Raw genomic sequence first — 20,140 nt, 5'->3', positions numbered from 1 at the left:
AAATAAGGATGTCAATAAAAGTACTGTTAAAAACAACACATCATTTTATCAGTAAAAGATTGGTTACTGTATCATGGTTCAAACAAAAACTGGAACATACAAAATTTTATAATGCAGACCCTTTTTATTAATATGAAAAGACAACCTCAATAAATTGTTATATGAAAAAAAGATTACAAAACTATGAATAAGGGGCAGGCCACCGTGGCTCAGTAGCAGAGTTCTCACCTGCCATGCCAGAGCCCCAGGTTCAATTCCCGGTGCCTGCCCATGTTAAAAAAAACAAAAACAAAAAAAAAGCTATGTATAATTTTCCATTTTTGAAATTTAAATGTATTCATGGATAAAGAGGCATACATATACTCATGTCTGCACACATGCACAAATGCACATGGGCACATGCACAGTCTAAACAGATATGCCAAAAGGTTACCCATTGGGAGACAATACTTGTTTTAGTTTGTTAAAGCTGCCAAAATGCAATATACCAGAAATGGGTTGGCTTTTACAATGGGAATTTATTAGTTTATAGTTTTGAGGCTGAAACAAATGTCCAAATCAATGCACAAATAGGCAACGCCTTCTCCCCGAAAACCAGCTACCAGCAATCCTGGACTCCTCTGTCACATGGAAAGGCAAATGGCAGTATCTGCTGGTCTCTCCCCTCTCTTCTGGATTTCAATGCTTTCAGCTTCTAGCTTCCATGCTTTCTCTCTCAGCTTCTGTGCCTTTCTCTCTCAGCTTCATCCTCTTAAAAAGGACTCTAATTAAGAGGATTAAGACGCCCCTCAGGCATACCTCAACTAAAATAACCTAATCAAAAGGTCCCAACCACATTAAGTTTACACCCACAGAACTGGATAAGTTTTAAGAACATGATCTTCTGAAGGCCATATAAAGTTTCCAAACCATCACAGTATTAAAGATCAATTTTTATTAACATCTTAAAAAATATTTTTCTGTATTATTGAATTATTTGCATATGCTAATTTTATAATTAGAAAAAAAGTCTAGTTTGAAAACTAATGTGCACAACTTTGACTCTAGAACTCCACATACAGAAACTGACAGCAAAAAAATAATAAATATAAAGCTGTACATCTAAGACTGTATATACTGAAGATAAGAGATAAAAGACGAAATAATACTCTTACGCTATCATTCAGGGTCCAGTCAGGGGATTAAAACCACATCAACATGGAGTGTAAGGGTTGTTCAGTGGTAGAATTCTCACCTGCCATGAGGGAGATTCAGGTTCAATTCCCAGCCCATGTACTTTACAAAACAAAAAAAATTCAACAAATGGTGCTGCAATGATGGGACAGTCACATGTAAAAAGAATGAAATGTGACCCCCACCATAAAGCTTGAGCGCATGCACACACACACACACATACACGCACACACACACACACGACATATCAATTATGTTAACAGAGAATTTAATTTTTAACAGAGAATTTAATTTTTAAAAAGTTTCTTTTAACTAGGTATCTGAGAAAACTGATAAGGCAACAAAGGAACACCAAGGTATCACAGAGTTATTAACTGCAAGAAGCAATTTTTATCTCTATCTCTGATGAAATGAAAGGATGACCTGGGTTACTAAAAGTTAGAATCTTGGGCAGGCCACAGTGGCTCAGCAGGCAGAGTTCTCATCTGCCATGCCTGAGAACCGGGTTCAATTTCCGGTGCCTGTCCATGGAAAAAAAAAAATTAAGTTAGAACCCTGGAGGAGAGATCCATGGAGTTGAAACTGAGAACTCTCAGGAGGACTCTCTGATACTGGTATCTACTGGAGCATGGAGAAAGAGGAGAAATCATATAATGAGGTTAATTCAGGAAGTGTGGGAAAACTACAAACTGAAATCAACTAACTGCTACTACTGAAATAAATTACTGCTGCCAGAGTAAAGAAGTTTGCTGCATTGATCCTGAAAGGAAGTGAACAGAAAAAAATAATTCTCTTCTTCTTCCAGCCTTCCAGCCTCCCAATAATGCTCTCTTTTACCAGAGATTAACAGAAAACCATCTGGCAAAAAAAAAGAATAGAAGGGTGAATTTAAACCTAAGAGACAATAGTTTTACTAACCAGTAAAAATGCTAATAACAAAAAATAAAGCAACTACCAGTTACTGACCCTTAGCACATACCAGACAAAGCAACTACCAGTTACTGACCCTTAGCACATACCAGACATTGTGCTAAGTGCTTTATATATATCACCTCATTTAATTCACATATTATGCCCATTTTAAGGATAGAAAAGAGAGGTTCATAAAGGATAAATCAGTTGATAAAGGCTATTATATAATTAGTAAACAGTAAAGCTGGAATTTATTTCTAAGTCCAAATGACCTTAAATCTCATGGTTTTAACTAATTAAAAACAATAAAAAGATCTATCCAAAAGACTGCTAAGTAAATCATGACAAATTCATATATGCTGTCCTATAAACACATGTTCTAGAAGACAATTTACTGACATAGGAAAGTATTCCCAATAAATTGGTATGTTAAAAAAGTAAACTTACAAAACAATATATAGTACATTTTTAAAATTAATGTGTACATATACAAACCCACACTGAAAAAAAGATTGGTACAAGCATAATTCAAATTATTAACCATGTTTATCTCTTGAGTGTTTTGGTGGTGGTGATAGTGGTGGTTGTATTTTGTCTTTTTCTCAGTTCTCAATCTTTTCTATGTCAAATTCACAATTAAATCCTATCAAATACACTTTTTTTCTTTTGACTGATCTCAGATACACCAGGAATCTAATAGCATGACTTAACCAATAACATACCCAGGCCACCATCCCAAAATGTCCATATTTTGGACTAGGTACCTCAAACCAATCATTCACACTATGAGAAAGATGTCAGGGAAACATAAAGTACAGACTTCAAAAACAAAAAACTCAAAGATTTCAGAATCATAAAAAATTATTCAACATCCTCTTTTCTTATATTTCTACAAGTTTTTTTATTTGTTTGAATGGTTGAGATTATTGTTGTTCTGGTTTCATGGAAGGGAGGAATAAATGTATTGTGAATTAATGAAACTATTCCAAGAGTATGAGAAAACTTCAAGTGCTTGATAAATAAAATTACTTATCTTAATAAATAAGAGGGATTTCTGATTTCATAGTGCAGTATTTTAGGGTCTGGCAGATATGCATGATCAGTTAATGATCACTTTTTTAAAAAATCACAATTTCAAAATAATCACTTACCAAATACTATTCCTTTAGCAAATGGAGGAAACAATTCTGAATGTTGGAATAAGTTTTTGTGAATTTGCCAGAGTTCCTTGTGTAGTTTCTTAAAGTCACTGTATCTCTTCCATACGATTATCTAAAGAAAAGGGAAAATTAAACATATCATATAGTGACAAACCAACAAAAGACAGAACAAGAGGAACTAACCGATGGAGCCAAACCAACACTTGAAAAGTAAAAGGTCTCAGGACAATGAAATTACAGATGATTTTAATTTTTATACTTTGTTTATCTGTTGTTTCGGACACATGGACATATTTCTGTCCTGAGGTAAAAAGCAATGTTATTTTTGCATTTTAAAAATATATTAAATTATGGCAGAACCACATTGGCAAGGGATTAAGGAACAAAGGAGTGATGGGCTTCTGAAAGCATTACCTCATTTAAGGTAAATGCCACTACATACAGTCCTGAAAAACACAAGCAAAAATCAGTTTCTCTAAAATATGTTCAATTCTTTCCCACTGAAAAAAAGAGTTGTATAAAAGCTATCGGTCTACTGAACCAACGTCACTAAAATTCCTTAATCATTAAAGTAACTCTGAATAAAATACCTCAATGAAATAGTAATTCAGTGACAACCATGCACAAGACTACGAATTTAATAAAAGCTAATTTTTTCATTAAAAACATTCTTAAATCTTTTTTACATATAAAAAACGTTTTCTCTTCAAACTTTTACACAAATGATATCAAAAACTTTTAGATCCCCCCTGCATCTTACAAAATCACCCAATTCAATTAAAATTGTCCTTTTTACTGTTATATTTAATAGGATTTAAAACTTGCTGGATTATCTTTTATTGCAAACAATCAATATCACTTCCATAGTACTTGCTTATGGATTTTCTTTCCTTCTTTTTAAAGAGTCTTTTCTTTCCCTTGCAACATTTCTGGGTGTGCATCTTAATTTCTAAAGCTATTTTATTTATGAAATGACTTAAAAGTGAAAGGTTTCTGACATGATACATAGAAAGACAGACTTATTTCAGTTTATTTCATCATTGAAACTTGGTACCCATGGAGAAATTATGCTCTAATATTTTAAAGTCGAGGAAGAGGAATCACCTCCATCTTTTTCTTTATCCTTTTGCAGGTGGTTCATGCTCTAAAGAATCTACTGAATGAGAGGCCGCAGATTACCTGTTTTTGCCCTCTTCTAGATTTACCCATGCTTTTCTTAATAACTAAGAATTTAGAAGGAATTTTTTCAGTATTATAAATTAAGAAAGCTATTTTGAGGATTGATTCATGTTCCCCACAAAAGGCATTCACATCCCAACCCCTGGTCCTGAGGGTGTGAATCCATTTTGTACACAGGATGTTTGAAAACATTACTAGTTAAGGTGTACCCAAACAGAATGAGGATGGGCCTTAATCCAATATAGCTATATCCTTATTATAAGCAAAGGAAATTGGACACAAAAAAAGAAACCTCAAAGAAGCCTTCCAGAAGCTGGAAGTCAATGGAACATGAAAGAAAAAGGAGAAGATTCAGTTATGTACATTGTCATGTGACAGAAAAGCCAAGGAACCCAAAGGGTGCCAGCCAGTCAGAAGATACTGACCGTGGAAGGAAGGAAGCCTTCTAGCCTCTGAAACTGTGAGCCAATAAATTCCTGTTGTTAAGCTAACCCATGATATGACATTAGCACCTAAAGCAGCTATCCTAAATAAGTTTAAATTATTTATTCCACGTGAGTATTTTAGCATTTGCAGGAAGAAAAGAAAACGGTGGCAGGTACCAAGCTATATATAAAAGAAAAACAACAAAATTTCTCTAGTTTTTATAAAGATAGCACATTATTAGCCCTATATTTGGGTTGGACGAACAGTACATCTACTTATCCTCATTAGCTCTTGTAAAGCCTAGCCAAATTCTGATACAGCAACTAAACAAATTAATTAACAAGAGAAAAAAAAGAAAGAAAAAAAATGGAAACAAATCTAGATGGTTAATTTCTCTCCCAAATAAGAATTCCAATGCTTAAATGAAATAAATGGGAAACTAAAAAAGGATTGCTATCATTTTCAAGATTATTCTATATTTTAAGAAGATAGTTTTATAAGAATATATATATTTTTAATTTTATACCATTTCTAACAAAGGACCATGCAATCGTGTAACTAAAGGACACTTACAAGCGTTTTGTGATGAATGATTCACCAACAGTTGTTATTATTAAATAGCTTTCCCAAAAAAAGGATTAAGGAAATGGCAGGGTATGTTCATTGATAAGGTAGTTCAGGATTCTCCCTGGAAAAGGGGAACATCAAGCTACAAACTACAGCACAGTAATAAGACATTGTATTAAAAGGAAACACAACCCATTTTCAATTTTAACAGAGTTGTAAATTTTCAAAAGCAGAATAGCCTGGTATTGATTACCAATTCAACATAATTAGTAGATGTCTAAAGAACAAAGTCTACTTCATACTAATCAACTGACACTTAAGTAAAGAGTACTTTAATCAATGGTACAAATTTACTTTCACTGGTAAATATACACAAATATCCATTACTTCCAAAATAACAATATTGCAATATTCTCTTTCTAGCTACTGAAGGAGAAAAGAGAAGTATCTTAAAACCCCTAAGGAAAATATTATGAAATCTCTTTTCAAATGTCTTTTTTTTTTGGACTGTTTTACTATAGGACAACAACAAATATCAGCCCAGACACAGCCAAGAATGGTAATCAAACTGATCTACGTAATGTATAAAAATTTAAATACTACCCAAACCTGGGGTCACAAACTTAGACTTTCCAGTAAATCAATTTAAAAGTATGAATCAAGCCAGGTATAATTAGTGAGGAATAGTAGGGCCCATGGCTAAATGGATAGAACATGCAGAATCAAGACATGCAATTTACAACATTTGTCTTATATAAACTTTGGGAGGAAAAAATCAATAATGTTCTTCTAATTTTAGTGAAAATGAGCAGAAGCCAAAATGAAAGTAAATTAACTAATAGCATAAGCAAGTTCTCAGTAAGGATTCTAAAAGGTACAGAAGAAGCAGAAAGCAATTACGGAGAATTCTACAATTTTAAGCAAAAATATAACAAGCTAGTCTTATCCTAGAAAGAGAGAAAGAAGAAAAGAAAAATGCAATAATAAAGAATCTGCAAAAGAACTACTAACCAAAAAAGTAAAAAAGAAGCATCCATAGCCAAAGCAGTCTTCCAAGATGTCAACATGTCAGTTCAGTATGAGTGGAAGTAGGCAAAAAGATAATTATTATAGTCTTTTACAAATCAGACTAGTTACCAAATACTTCTCATTTTTAATTAAACAGGCATCATGGTTTTGAAATAGGTAAATAGGGGTGCTTGACTTACTGAAATCTTATGAGTGTCAGTTACCAACACAATTCTTATTTATTATATTAAACAGCACTCTAATTCCTCAAATTATTATTTACATAATTTAACATTTATTAAAACTCAACACCTATGTAGTAAGTCTGAAACAGACCTACTGTTCTGTGTAGTGAAGACAACTCCACAAAAGCATACCAAATACAAAGACTGGCATACAAAAAAATTGGACATTTTCCTCAATAGTGCATTTAATTAGATTTTTGTCAAATACATAAAATAACATTTTCAGAAGAATAAAGATGTTACCTCCTGGACATCCTCTGGATTTCTTCGTGAAACAACCTGAAACAAAACATACACAAAAATATTTAATCATTATCAAAATTTAAAGTTCCACACTTCTATAACTAGATTTCAATGTTTATATTAAAAGTTAAGTAATTTGCTTAAAAGAAAAGAAATATTTTATGTCACTTAGACCTCAATCATATAATAACCTCACTATCTAAAATTCAAATTGAAATATTAAGGGAAAAAGCAACTAAAATTAAGTTCACATGCTAGAATTCACATATTACACTCATATAAGAGAATGCCTCAAACATTCACTTTTGGTTGAATAATTCTAATAAGCTTGACTACCCCCCTTCACAGCCTAAATATAAATTAGAAAGATAAAAGCAGCTGTGCCTGGCCAAAGTATACAAATGTTCCCTCTGTAGTACTTCATAAAATCGTTTGTTGATGGACTCATGGGTTGCTTCCACCACTTAGCTATTCATATATATATGAATCTACAATTTGCTCACTAGAAATTTTAATAAAAAGAAAAAGCAGCCAAAATGTTCAGAAACCAGTATCTGTAAGAAATCATCATTTCATTTAACAGTGAAGAGGAAAACAAAACTAACTGATAAAAAATTATACACAGCCCAACCCCATCTTGATTGCACGAAGGTACAGTAAGATGTTTCAGGGCTCCAAATGCCAAAAGAAGCTCTGAATAACTATGAAGAATTAGCAGAAACATCTCTTTCTTGGGCTCCAGAAAACAGTTAAAGGAGTGCAGTAATGGGGCAAGCAAGAAAAAGGCAAATCAAGAAAAGGCTTCTTAAAGAGCTCTTCAGACATGATGACTAAATGTAACATATAATCCCAGATTGGACTACAGACCAGAAAAAAATGTTGTTCTTTTGCTATAAAGGACATAAGTGCAACAGTAAGTGAAATTGGAAAAAGGTTTGTAGATTAGCTAACAATACTGTATCAATCTTAATTTCCTGATTTAGATAACTACACTGTAATTACCTAAGTGAATGTCCTTGGTTTTTTCAAAAAACAATACACAAAGTATTTAGGAGTGTAACAGTTAGGTTCAGGTGTCAACCTGGCCAGGTGAAGGTGCTTAGTTCTGTTGCTGTGGACATGAGCCAATGGCATGTGAAGCTCATCTGTCACTGATTAGACCCCCAAGAGAACCACTTTTGTTACTCAGATGTGGCCTCTCTCTCTCAGCCAACATGACAGGCAAACTCACTGCCCTCCCCCTCTCTACGTGGGACATGACTCCCAGGGGTGTGGACCTTCCTGGCAACATGGAACAGAAATCCCAGAATGAGCTGAAACTCAGCATCAAGGAAATGAGAAAACCTTCTCGACCAAAAGAGGGAAGAGAGAAATGAGACAAAATAAAGTGTCAATGGCTGAGAGATTCCAAACAAAGTTGAGAGGTTATCCCGGAGGTTATTCTTACGCATTAAACAGATATCACCTTTCTAGTTAAGGTGTAATGGGGAGGCTGGAGGGAACAGCCTGAAAATGTAGAGCTGTGTTCCAGCAGCCATGTTTCTTGAAGACGACCATATAATGATATAGCTTTTGCAATGTTGACTGTGTGACTGTGAAAGCCTTGTGATGCTTCTTTTATCTACCTTATGGACAGATGAGTAAAACATACGGATTAAAAATAAATAAATAATAAGGGGACAAATGTTAAAATAAATTTAGTAGATTGAAATGCTAGTGATGAATGAAAGGGAGGGGTAAGGGGTATGGTATGTATGAATTTTTTTTTGTTTACTTCTTATTTCTTTTTCTGAATTGATGTAAATATTCTAAGAAATGATCATGATGATGAATTTACAACTATGTGACAAAAAAAGAATGTTCATATTGTATGTTGATTGGTTTATTAATAAAAATTAAAAAAAAAAAAGAGCAAAAATTGAGGACTGAACTGCTCACTTGCAGGAACTTAAGAAAGAATAGCAAACTAACCCCAAAGCAAATAGAACAAGAAAAATAACAAAGATTAAAGCAGAGTTAATAGAATGTGAGAACAATAGAACAATAAAAAGAATCAATAAAACCAAAAGTTGGTTCTTCAAGGAAATCAATAAAATTGATGGGCCACTGACATGACTCCCAGGGGTGTGGACCTTCCTGGCAACGACGGACAGAAATCCTAGAATGAGCTGAGACTCAGCATCAGGGGACTGAGAAAACCCCTAGAATGAGCTAAGACTCAGCATTAAGGGATTGAGAAAACCTTCTCGACCAAAAGGGGGAAGAGTGAAATGAGACAAAATAAAGTGTCAATGGCTGAGAGATTCCAAACAGAGTCGAGAGGTTATCCTGGAGGTTATTCTTACACATTAAACAGATATCACCTTGTTAGTCAAGATGTAATGGAGAAGCTGGAGGGAACTGCGTGAAAATGTAGAGCTGTGTTCCAGTAGCCATGTTTCTTGAAGATGATGATATAAATGAAACAGCTTTCACAATGTGACTGTGTGATTGTGAAAAAACTTGTGTCTGATGCTCCTTTTATCTACCTTATCAACAGACGAGTAGAACATATGGAATAAAAATAAATAATCGGGGGAACAATTGTTAAAATAAATTAGTTTGAAATCCTAATGATCAATGAAAGCGAGGGTAAGGGGTATGGTATGTATAATCTTTTTTTTTCTGTTATCGTTTTATTTCTTTTTCTGTTGTCTTTTTATTTCTTTTTCTAAATCAATGCAAATGTTCTAAGAAATGATGAATATGCAACTATGTGATGATATTAAGAATTACTGATTATATATGTAGAATAGAATATGTTAATATTTTTGTTTGTTTGCTGTTAATTTTTTTTAATTAATAAATAAAAAATATATTCAAAAATTGATGGGCCACTAGCAACGCTGACAAAGAAAAAAGAGGATACAAATAAAATAAAAAATGACAGGGGGATCATTACCGCAGACCCTGAAAAAATAAAAAAATCACAAGATACTATGAACAACTATCCGCTAAGAAACTAGACAACTTAGATAAAATGGACAAATTCCTGGAAACACACAAACAACCTACACTGACTCAAGAAGAAATAGAAGAGCTCAACAAACCAATCACAAGAAAAGAGATTCAATCAGTCATCAAAAATCTTCCTACAAAGAAAAGCCCAGGGACAGATGGCTTCACCGGGGAATTTTATCAAACATTCGAAAAAGAACTAACACCAATCTTGCTCAAACTTTTCCAAAAAAATGAGGGGGAAAGGAAACTAAGACTGACACATATAGGACAATGAAAAAATAATTGTACATTGAATGGGGAAAAAAAAATAAATGGTACTGCTCTCAACTTCCCTACCAACAGTGAATAGGTAGGTACATCTCTTTCTCCACATTTTCTCTAGCACTTTTTTGTCTCTCTTCATTTTTAAACAGTTTATTCCCACATCCTACAATCCAACCTAAGTAAACAGACATGTCTTCACCATCATAATCTATATGAAGACATTTTCTTTTCTTCCACAAAGAATCCATACCCTTTTCCCAAACATCCTGCTTCTTGACACCATATAGAGACTCTAATGTATATGATTTCTCTATAAAAATATTGAAAAAAAAATGAATGGTATTGTCTAAAGAGGAAATTAGGAAAAAAAATTCCATTCACAATAACAACTAAAAGAATCAAGTGTCTGTGAACACAAATAACCAAAGATATAAAGGATCTTAAAACAGCAAAACACTGCTAAAAGAAATCAAAGAAAACCTAAGTAAATGGAAAGACATTCCATGTTCATGGATTGAAAGGTTAAAGGTCTTTAAGATATCAATTCTACCACAACTGATCTACAAATTCAATGCAAGGCCAATCAAAATTTCAACAGCATACTTTGCTGAAATGGAAAAGCTAATTATCAAATTTATTTGGAAAGGTAAGTGGCCTCAAATAGCCAGAAACATTTTGAAAATGAAGAATGAAGTGGGAGAACTAATGCTTCCTGATGGTAAAGCATATTTTAAAGACACAGTCATCAAAACAGCATGGTACTGGCATAAAGACAGATGTATTGATCAATGGAATAGAAATGAGAATTCGGAAATACACCCTTGGATCCATGGTTAATTGATATTTTTTAAAATGCAATTTTATTAAGTTATATTCACACACCATAACAAACCATGTGAAGTATACAATCACTGGCTCACATTATCATCACATAGTTGTGCATACATCCCCATGATCAACTTCAGAACATTTTCATTACTCCAGAAAAAGAAATAAAAATAAAAAAGAAAACCCAAATACCCCCATGCCCATTTAGCCCCCCTATTATCACAAGTAATGATTATTATTGTGGTACATATGTTACTGTTAAATAAAGAATATTAAAATACTACTATCTATAGTCCATAGTTTGAAATAGGTACTATTTTTCCAATATACCCTTCTATTTTTAACTCCTCATAACAGTGTGGTACATTTGTTCTAGTTCATAAAAAAACTTTTTTACATTTGTACAGTTAATCACAGACATTGTCCACCACAAGATTCACTGTGTTAAACATTCCTATTCCTTAACCTCTAACTTTTCTTCTGGTGACACACTGACTAAATCACAGATATCATCCACCACAGATCCACCTTCTGGTGACAAACACTGATACAGTGTAGCTTTGCTCTGCATTTCCCTCATAGCTAGTGAAACTAAGCATCTTTTCATATGGTTTTTAGCCATTTGCACTTCCTCTTTGGAAAAATATTTACTGATGTCTTTTGCCAATTTTTTAATTGGGTTCTTTGGCTTTTAATCATTGAACAATAGAATTTCTTTATATATTCTGGATACCAAACCCTTATCAGTTAGAGGATTTACAAAGATTTTCTCCCACTGAATCGGCTGCCTTGTCAACCTTTGATGAAGTCCTTTGAAGCACAGAAGTATTTAATTTTGAGGAGGTCCCATTTATCTGTTTTTTCTTTCATTGCTTATACTTTGGGTATAAAGTCTAGAAAACTACCCCCATCACTAGATTTTGAAGATGTTTCCTTACATTTTCTTCTAGGAGTTTTATGGAATTGGTTCTTATATTTAGGCCTTGGTCCATTTTGATTTATTTTTTATATAGAGTAGGACACAGTGGTCCTCTTTCATTCTTTTGATTATGGTTATCCAGTTCTTCCAAAACAATTCATCCAAGAAACGGCTCTACTGAATGGACTTGGAAGTACTGTCAAAATCAACTGACCGGGCAGGTCACAGTGGCTCAATAGGCAGAGTTCTTGCCTGCCATGCAGGAGACCCGGGTTCAATTCCCAGTGCCTGCTCATGCTGGAAAAAAAAAAAAAATCAACTATCCATATTCCTAGGGATGAGCCTGGCATTCATACCATGGAATCAACAACACTTTTCTCAACAAAAGGGGTTAAAGAAATGTAATAAAATAATGTATAAGTTGCGAAGAGAGTTCAAATAGTCAAGAGGCTATTCTGAAGGCTATTCTTATGCCAGCATCAGCTACATATTCCCAGTCCAATACACCATAAACTAAAAATGGACTATCCATGTAATGCATAAGAATAACCTTCAGATAACCTTTCGACTCTTTTTGAAATCTCTGAGCCACTGACTCAGAGATTTCAAAGTGTCTATTGACACTTTGTCTCATTTCTCTCTTCCCCCTTTTGATCAAAAAGATTTTCTCAATCCCTTGATGCTGGGTCCCATCTCATTCTGGAATTTCGTTTCCACATTGCCAGAGAGGTTTACACCCCTGGGAGTCATGTACCAAGTAGAGGGGGAGGAAAGTGAGTTCACTTGCCACGTGGGCTTAGAGAGAGGTCACATCTGAGCAATAAAAGAGATTCTCTGGGGGTGATTCTTAGGCCTAATTTTAAGTAGACTTAACCTATCCTTTGCAGAAATAAGTTTCATAGGGGTGACCCCTAAGATCGAGGGCTCAGCCTATTGATTTGATTGTCCCTATTGCTTGTGAGAATATCAGAAATTCTTCAAATGGGGAAGTTGAATATTGCCCGCTTTTTCCCCATTCCCCCAAGGGGACTTTGCAAATACTTCTTTATTCACTGTCCAAATCACTCTGGGATTTATTGGGGCATCACACTAACCTGGACAAACCAACAAAATCTCATGCCTTATTCAAGATTCCATGTACTTAAATCATGTTAACTAAACTGACCATACAAGTTATATTAGGAAATGCACTACCCAAAATATAAACTGTGCACCAAATTAAACATCTCTCCCTTTAGTCTCACATAGAAGTTGAAGCTTTAAAACATGGAAGGTATCATCCTTTTCCCAGTCTTCTGATATACCTTAGTCCCATTCAGATCAGCTTCATTCATTTCTCTACTTGATGTTTGATCACTTTTTCAACTTCTTAAACAGATCCTGGGGTACCGCTGACTTTTACAGCTTCAGAGCTCTAACTGAGTCTCAGCTCACATTCAGCATGTGAATTTCAATGTTTTTCTAACAACTGTGGAGATTTGAAGGAATATGTGGTGACTGTAAAAGACCTAGCTGACTTGACAGTCTCTTGTGTAAATTACAGTAAAACAAAGTAAATGAAATTTGATTACAAAATCAAAAAAACAAAAACAAAAAGTAAACAACCCAGTGAAAAAAATGGGCAAAAGACAATCTCAGGATGTTACATATTCTGATTCTACAACATTCTCAAAAGAACAAAACCATAGTGAGAGATCAACGCTTGCCAGGGATTAAAGGGTGGAGGAAAGATAACATGAGGGAGTCTTTGGGGATAATTAAGCTATTGTTTCCTGATTATAGTGGTGACTACATGAATCTACATGCATTAAAATTCATAGAACTAGGGGGTGCAAGGGTAGTTCAGTGGTAGGATTCTCACCTGTCATGGAGGAGACCTGGGTTCGAATCCCAGCCCATGTACTTACCAAAAAAAATAAACAAGAAAAACAAACAAACCAAAATTCCACAAATGGTGCTGCAATAATGGGATGCCCACATGAAAAATTAATGAAATGTGACACCACCATACAGCATACAAAAAAAAAATTCATAGAACACTATAGCAAAAAAAAAAAAAAAGTCAACTTTACTATGTGTAATTTTTAAAATAGCACTTAAAAAGAAAAGCAGAGTGCACAGGTGATTTAGTGGTAGAATGCTGGCCTTTCATGCAGAAGACCCAGGTTCGATCCCCGGACCATGCACCCAAAAACAAACAAAAGAAATGCGGCCTCTTCCAGCCTTCTCTCAAGTCCCTTCTTAGACTCTCTGCAAAGCACCATGTTAAAAAAGACAAAGTCTGCCCTCAGAGAAGGAAGCAATCAAGTACAATACATAAAGGCTCTAATGGAGGAAACTATAGGACAAATACAGTCCTACACCTAAGGAAATCTTCCTGGAGAATCCAAGGTATGAGATGACACTAGGGATAAGTAGGAGTTGTGAAGGCAAAAGGAAAGGGCATCCCAGACAGAGAAAATGAAGAGAAATGGTGTCGACTAAAACAGAGAAATAAAACAGTGAGGTATTGGAGAATGTAGTGTACTGGCAAACTTGAGAACAAGTAATTCCTTTTCCAACCGCAAGAGGCCACTCAAGAATATCGTCAGGAACTGAAAGCAGGTTTCCTCCAAACAATACAAATGATTCAATATGAAGTTTCAGACTCAAGTCAAGCTCAGTATTTCTACAATCATTCCACTGTTCTACTTTGTTCACACCATCATAATCATCGTATTCTACATGTATCAAGGACTATTGCCAAACTAACAAGAAAGGCCCTTTTGGGGGGTATCCATATGTACCCCCATAGCACCTAATAAAATATGTTTTGCAATATAGGTATTCACTAGCAAAGCACCATGACTGAACACACTATCTCTGGAGCCAATATATCTGGGTTCAAATCTACACTTTGACACTTGATAGCTGTGTGACCTAAGTCATTTTATTTTAATATAATTTTGTTTCACTAGAAAAGTTGTAGGTTTACAGAAAAATTATGCAGAAAATACAGTTCCAAAATACTGTTCCAAAATACTCCTCTTTCCTCCCTATTATTAACACCTTGCATTAGTATGGTACCTTTCTTACAATTGATGAAAGAATATCATTATAGTTGCACTACTAACTTTAGGGGACTATAGTTTACAATAGGGTTCACTACTTGTATTATAAGTCCCACAGGGTGTTTTTAAATTCTAGGAACAAATATACAACCTCAAATTTTCCCTTTTAACCAAAACTTCAAATAAATATAATTCAGTGCTGTTAAATACATTCACAATGTTGTGCCACCATTACCAATATCCACTACCTGAACTTATCCATCATCCCATATAAAAATCCTGTACCAATTAAGCATTAACTCTCCATTCCCTATCCCCAACCTGGTCCCTGGTAACCTGTATTCTAGTTTCTAACTCCATGAATTTGCTTATTCTAATTATTTCATGTAGTGAGATCATACTATACTTGTCCTTTTATGCCCAGCTTATTTCATTCAACATGATGTATACAAGATCCATCCAGGTTGTCCTATGTATCAGAACTTCATTCATTTTATAGCAGAATAATATTCCACTGTATGTATACATCACATTTTTGTTATCCCTTCATTTGTTGATGGACTCATGGGTTGCTTCCACCACTTAGCTATTACGAATAATGAACACTGGTGTACAAATATCTTTTTAAGTCCCCACTTTCAATTCTTTTCTGTATATATCTACACGTGGGATTGCCAGGTCATATGGAAATTTTATGTTTAACTTTCTGAGGAACTGCAAAACTATCTTCCACAGTTCTGCACCATTTTCCATACCCACTAACAATGAACAAGCTCCTACTTCTCCACATCCTCTCCAACATTCTTTATTTTCTGTTTTGTTTTGTCTTGTTTTTAATAGTAGTCATTCTAGTGGATGGGACATGGTATTTCAGTATGGTTTTGATTTGTATTTCCCTAACGGCTAATGATACTGAATATCTTTTCATATGTTTTCTGGCCATTTGTAAATTTTCTTTAGAGAAATGTCTGTTCAAGACTTTGATCCACTGTTTTACTGGCTTCTTTGTCTTCTTTATTGTTGAATTGCAAAATTCCTTAATATATTCTAGGTATTAATCCTTTATCAAATATATGGTTTTCAAATATTTCCTCCAACTCTGTAGGTTCTCTTTCTACTTTAATGGTGAGGTCCTTTAATGCACAAAAGATTTTTATTTTGACGAGGTTCCATTTATATTTTTTTCCTTTTGTTGCTCATGATTGTGATACAACTTATAAGAAACCATGGCTAAAACAAGGTCCTAAAGATGTTTCCCTGTTTTATTCCAGAAATTTTACAGTTTTTACATTTAGGTCTTTGATGCATTCTTAGTTGATTTTGTATATGGTGTGAGGTAGGGGGGCCACCTTCATTATTTGGCATGCTGACATCCAGTTTTACCAACAATATTTGTTGAAAAGACTCTTCTTACCCAATTGACTGGAACTGGCACCCTTGTTGAAATTCAGTTGTCCACAGATGTGAGGGTCTATTTCAGTATTCTCTATTTGATTCCTTTCATCTTTATGTCTGTCCTGTGTCAGTACCATGCTGTTTTGACAACTGTGAATTTGTAATAAGTTTCAAAACTGAGAAATGTGACTCTTCTAACACCATTCTTGGTTTTCAAGATGGGCTCTGGCTATTCCAAGTAGCTTATTCTTCCATATACATATCATGATTGACTTTTCCATTCTCACAAAGAAGGCTGCTGGAATTTAATTGGGAATGTACTGAATCTGTAAATCCCTTTGGGTAGGATTGACATCTTAATAATATTTAGTCCTTCAAGCCATGAACATGGAATGTTCTTCCATTTATTTGGGTCATCTTTTACTTATTTTAGCAATGTTTTGTAGTTTTCCACATACACATCCTTACATCCTCCATTACATTTAATCCTAGATATTTGATTATTTTAGTTGCTATTGTAAATGGAATTTTTCTTGATTCCTCTTCATATTATTCACAGCTTGTACATAGAAAGACTACTGATTTTTGCATGTTGATCTTGTACCTTGACACTTGATCAAATTTGTTTTTTAGCTATTATAGTGGCCCTGTTGTGGATTTTTAAGATTTTCTATATACAGTATCATGTCATCTGCAAATAGGGAAAGGTTTATTTACTCCTTTCCAAATTGGATGCTTTTTATTTATTTTTCTTACCTAACTGCTTCGGCTAGAACTTCCACTATAATGCTGAATAACAGTGTAACAGTGGGCATTCTTATCTCATTCCTAATCTAGAGGGAAAGCCTTCAGTCTTTCGCCATTGAGTATGATGTTAGTATTGGGCTTTTCATATGTGCCTGTTATCATGTTGAGGAAGATTCCTTTTATTTCCCAGATATTTAAGTGCTTTTATCAGGCAGGATGCTGGATTTCATCAAATCCCTTTTCTGCATCAACTGCAATGATCATGTGTTGTTTCTTTCTTCATTCTGCTAATGTAGTGTATTACATATACTGATTTTCTCATGTTGAGCCATCCTAACATACCTGGAATAAATCCCACTTGATCATGATATATAACTATTTTAACGTGCGTTGGAGTAGGGTTGCTAGCATTCTGTTGAAGATTTTTGCATCTATTTTCATAGGGGATATATAAGTGGGGTACTAAAGTCTCTACTATTAATGATAGTATCATCTATTTCTCACTTCAAATCTGTCAATACTGGCTTCATTTATTATGGGGCTCTGCTGTTAGATGTATATATATATATATATATATATATATATTTACAATTCTTACATATTCTTGTTAAATTGACCTCTTTATCAGCATATAGTGCCCTCCTCTGTCACTCATAACAGTTTTTTACTTGAAGTCTATTTCATCCTATATTAATATATTATACAGTATAGCTACTCCAGCTCTCTTTTAATTATTGTTTGCACGGTATATTTTTTCCAGCCTTTCACTTTAAACCTATTTGTACCTCTGAATTTAAGGTAAGCTTCTTATAAACAACATATAATTGGGTCATATTGTTTTATATCCATCTCCCCCTTTTGAAAAGAGAGTTTAATCCATTTACATTTAAAGTATCTACTGGTAATGCACAGCTTTTTTATGCCATTTGCCATTTTTTCTTTGTAATTCATATAACTTTTCTGATCCTCAACTCATTTTTTCATTGATGCCTACCTTCATGTTTGACATTTTATAATGTATCATTTTGAGTACCTTCTCATTTCATTCTGTATATATTTCTCATGTATTTTCATTGTGGTTATCATGGGGTTTAAATTTAACATCCTAAATCTCTAACAATCACATATGATTTGATACCAACTTAACTTCAATAGCATACACATGCACTGTTCCTATGACCCTCATTCCCCCCACCTTTTTGTTGTATTTGTTACAAAGTATATCTTTATACATTATATTTCCAAAACCATAGATATATCATTACTTTTTATGCATCTGCATTTTAGAATCTGTTAGAAGTGAAAAGTGGAATTACATACTAAAAAAATTCAGTATTATAGTATTGGCATTTATAATTACCCATATGGTTACATTTATGCCACTTCAATTCATTGCCTAGTGTTCTTTCCTTCCAATCTGAGGAACTCCCTTTAACATTATTTGTAGAAGAAATCTAGTGGTGATGAACTCCTTCAACTTGGTTCATCTGGAAATACCTTAATTTACCCCTCATTTTTGAAAGAACTTCTCACCAGATATAATATTCTTCACTGGCAACTGTGTTCTTTCAGCACTAAGTATTTCATACCACTGCCTTCTTGCTTGCATAGTTTATGATGAGAAATCAGCATTTAATATTATTGGGATTCCTCTGTACATAACTCACTACTTTTCTCTTGCAGTTTTCAGAACTTTCTCCTTGTCCTTGGCATCTGGCAGTATGTGTATAAGCATGGTTCTCTTCAAGTTCATGGCCTTTTTCAATGCGCATATTCATGTCCTTTGTTAAATCTGAGAACTTTTGTGCCATAATTTCCTTGAATATTTCTTTCTTTTTCTTCTCTTTCTGGTACTCCCATAACATATATCAGTATGCTTGATGGTATCTCACAGTTCTTTCACATTCTGCTTACTTTTTTGGGGGGGGAGAGGTGCATGGTCCAGGAATCAAACCCAGGTCTTCCACATGGAAGGCAAACATTCTACCACCGAACCACCCGTGCAACCAATATGGATAAGTTTTGTTTTTGTTTTTGCCAGGGCAGGCTCTGGGAATTGAACCCAGGTCCCCAGCATGGCAGACGAGAATTCTGCCACTGAGCCACTCTCGCACCACCACTCTGTTCACTTTTTTAGATTCTTTTTTCTTTCTGATCCTCAGCCTGAATTTCAGTTATCTTGTCTTCAAGACCACTGATTTTTTTCTTCTGCCATCTCCAATCTCTGCCAAAAATCTCTAGGGATTTTTTTCTTTTCAGTAACTGTGGTCTTCAACTCTAGTAATTCTATTTGGTTCCCTTTTAAACTTTCTATCTCTTTATTCAGTTTCTCATATTGTTCATCATTGTTTTCCCTGACATCCTTTAGTTCTTTCTCTGTGTCTTCCTTTATTTCCTTGAATATACCTCTGAGGATCATTTTTTTTTTTAAGTCTGTCCAGTCTGGTCCTCTTCTTTGATGGTTTTCAAGTTTTTACCTCGTTTCTTTAGATGTGCCCTCCTTTCCTATAATTTCTCCTGTAATCCTTAGTGCACAATGTACATGTTAATATTTTAAACTGTGAACTACGTCGGCTCCTTAAGTTTGTATCCAGCTCATGACATGGCCGAGATTTCCCTGAGTGTCAGAAATTAATAAATGATGAACGAAAAAATATCTTTCATAGCTGCATATCAGCTAGTGCTTTTTTGCTGGTTTTCTCCTTCAAAGGTTAACCTCCTTATTAAGAACATCAAATAAGTATTTGCTGTTACTATTCAATAAATATTAGCTATGTAGAATGAGGACTTACATATTTTCACAGTTTAAAAATACACTCAAATTACTTTAAATATACACAAGAACTGCACTCTGAAAACCACAATACACTGGTGAAACAAACCAAAGAAGAGCTAAACAGACTTCCAGGAAGATGGGCAAATAGACTAGCCAGACCTTGGCCCTGCTCCATGGAAAAGTTAGAGAAGGGACAGGAGGGTGATTGAGGTGATGATTTAGGAGTGCAGCTGACCTGGGTGAGACTT

The 20,140-nt window shown here is 34.4% G+C and overlaps 1 protein-coding gene across 3 annotated transcripts in view; it reads right to left on the bottom strand.

The window, feature by feature from the left end:
- RPS6KC1 (ribosomal protein S6 kinase C1) overlaps nt 1-20,140 on the bottom strand; it is a 306,592-nt gene that overhangs the window by 263,232 nt on the left and 23,220 nt on the right. For all 3 annotated transcript variants that reach the window (XM_077157789.1, XM_077157793.1, XM_077157790.1), the window contains exons 2-3: nt 6,914-6,949; nt 3,237-3,357 (exon numbers count right to left, since the gene is read on the bottom strand). In XM_077157789.1, coding sequence (XP_077013904.1) covers nt 3,237-3,357; nt 6,914-6,949 — 157 coding nt within the window. The remainder of the gene's footprint in view (nt 1-3,236; nt 3,358-6,913; nt 6,950-20,140) is intronic.

Source organism: Tamandua tetradactyla, chromosome 4, assembly GCF_023851605.1.
Source record: "Tamandua tetradactyla isolate mTamTet1 chromosome 4, mTamTet1.pri, whole genome shotgun sequence".
Taxonomy (NCBI): domain Eukaryota; kingdom Metazoa; phylum Chordata; class Mammalia; order Pilosa; family Myrmecophagidae; genus Tamandua; species Tamandua tetradactyla.
This window is presented reverse-complemented; position numbering and strand designations above follow the sequence as displayed.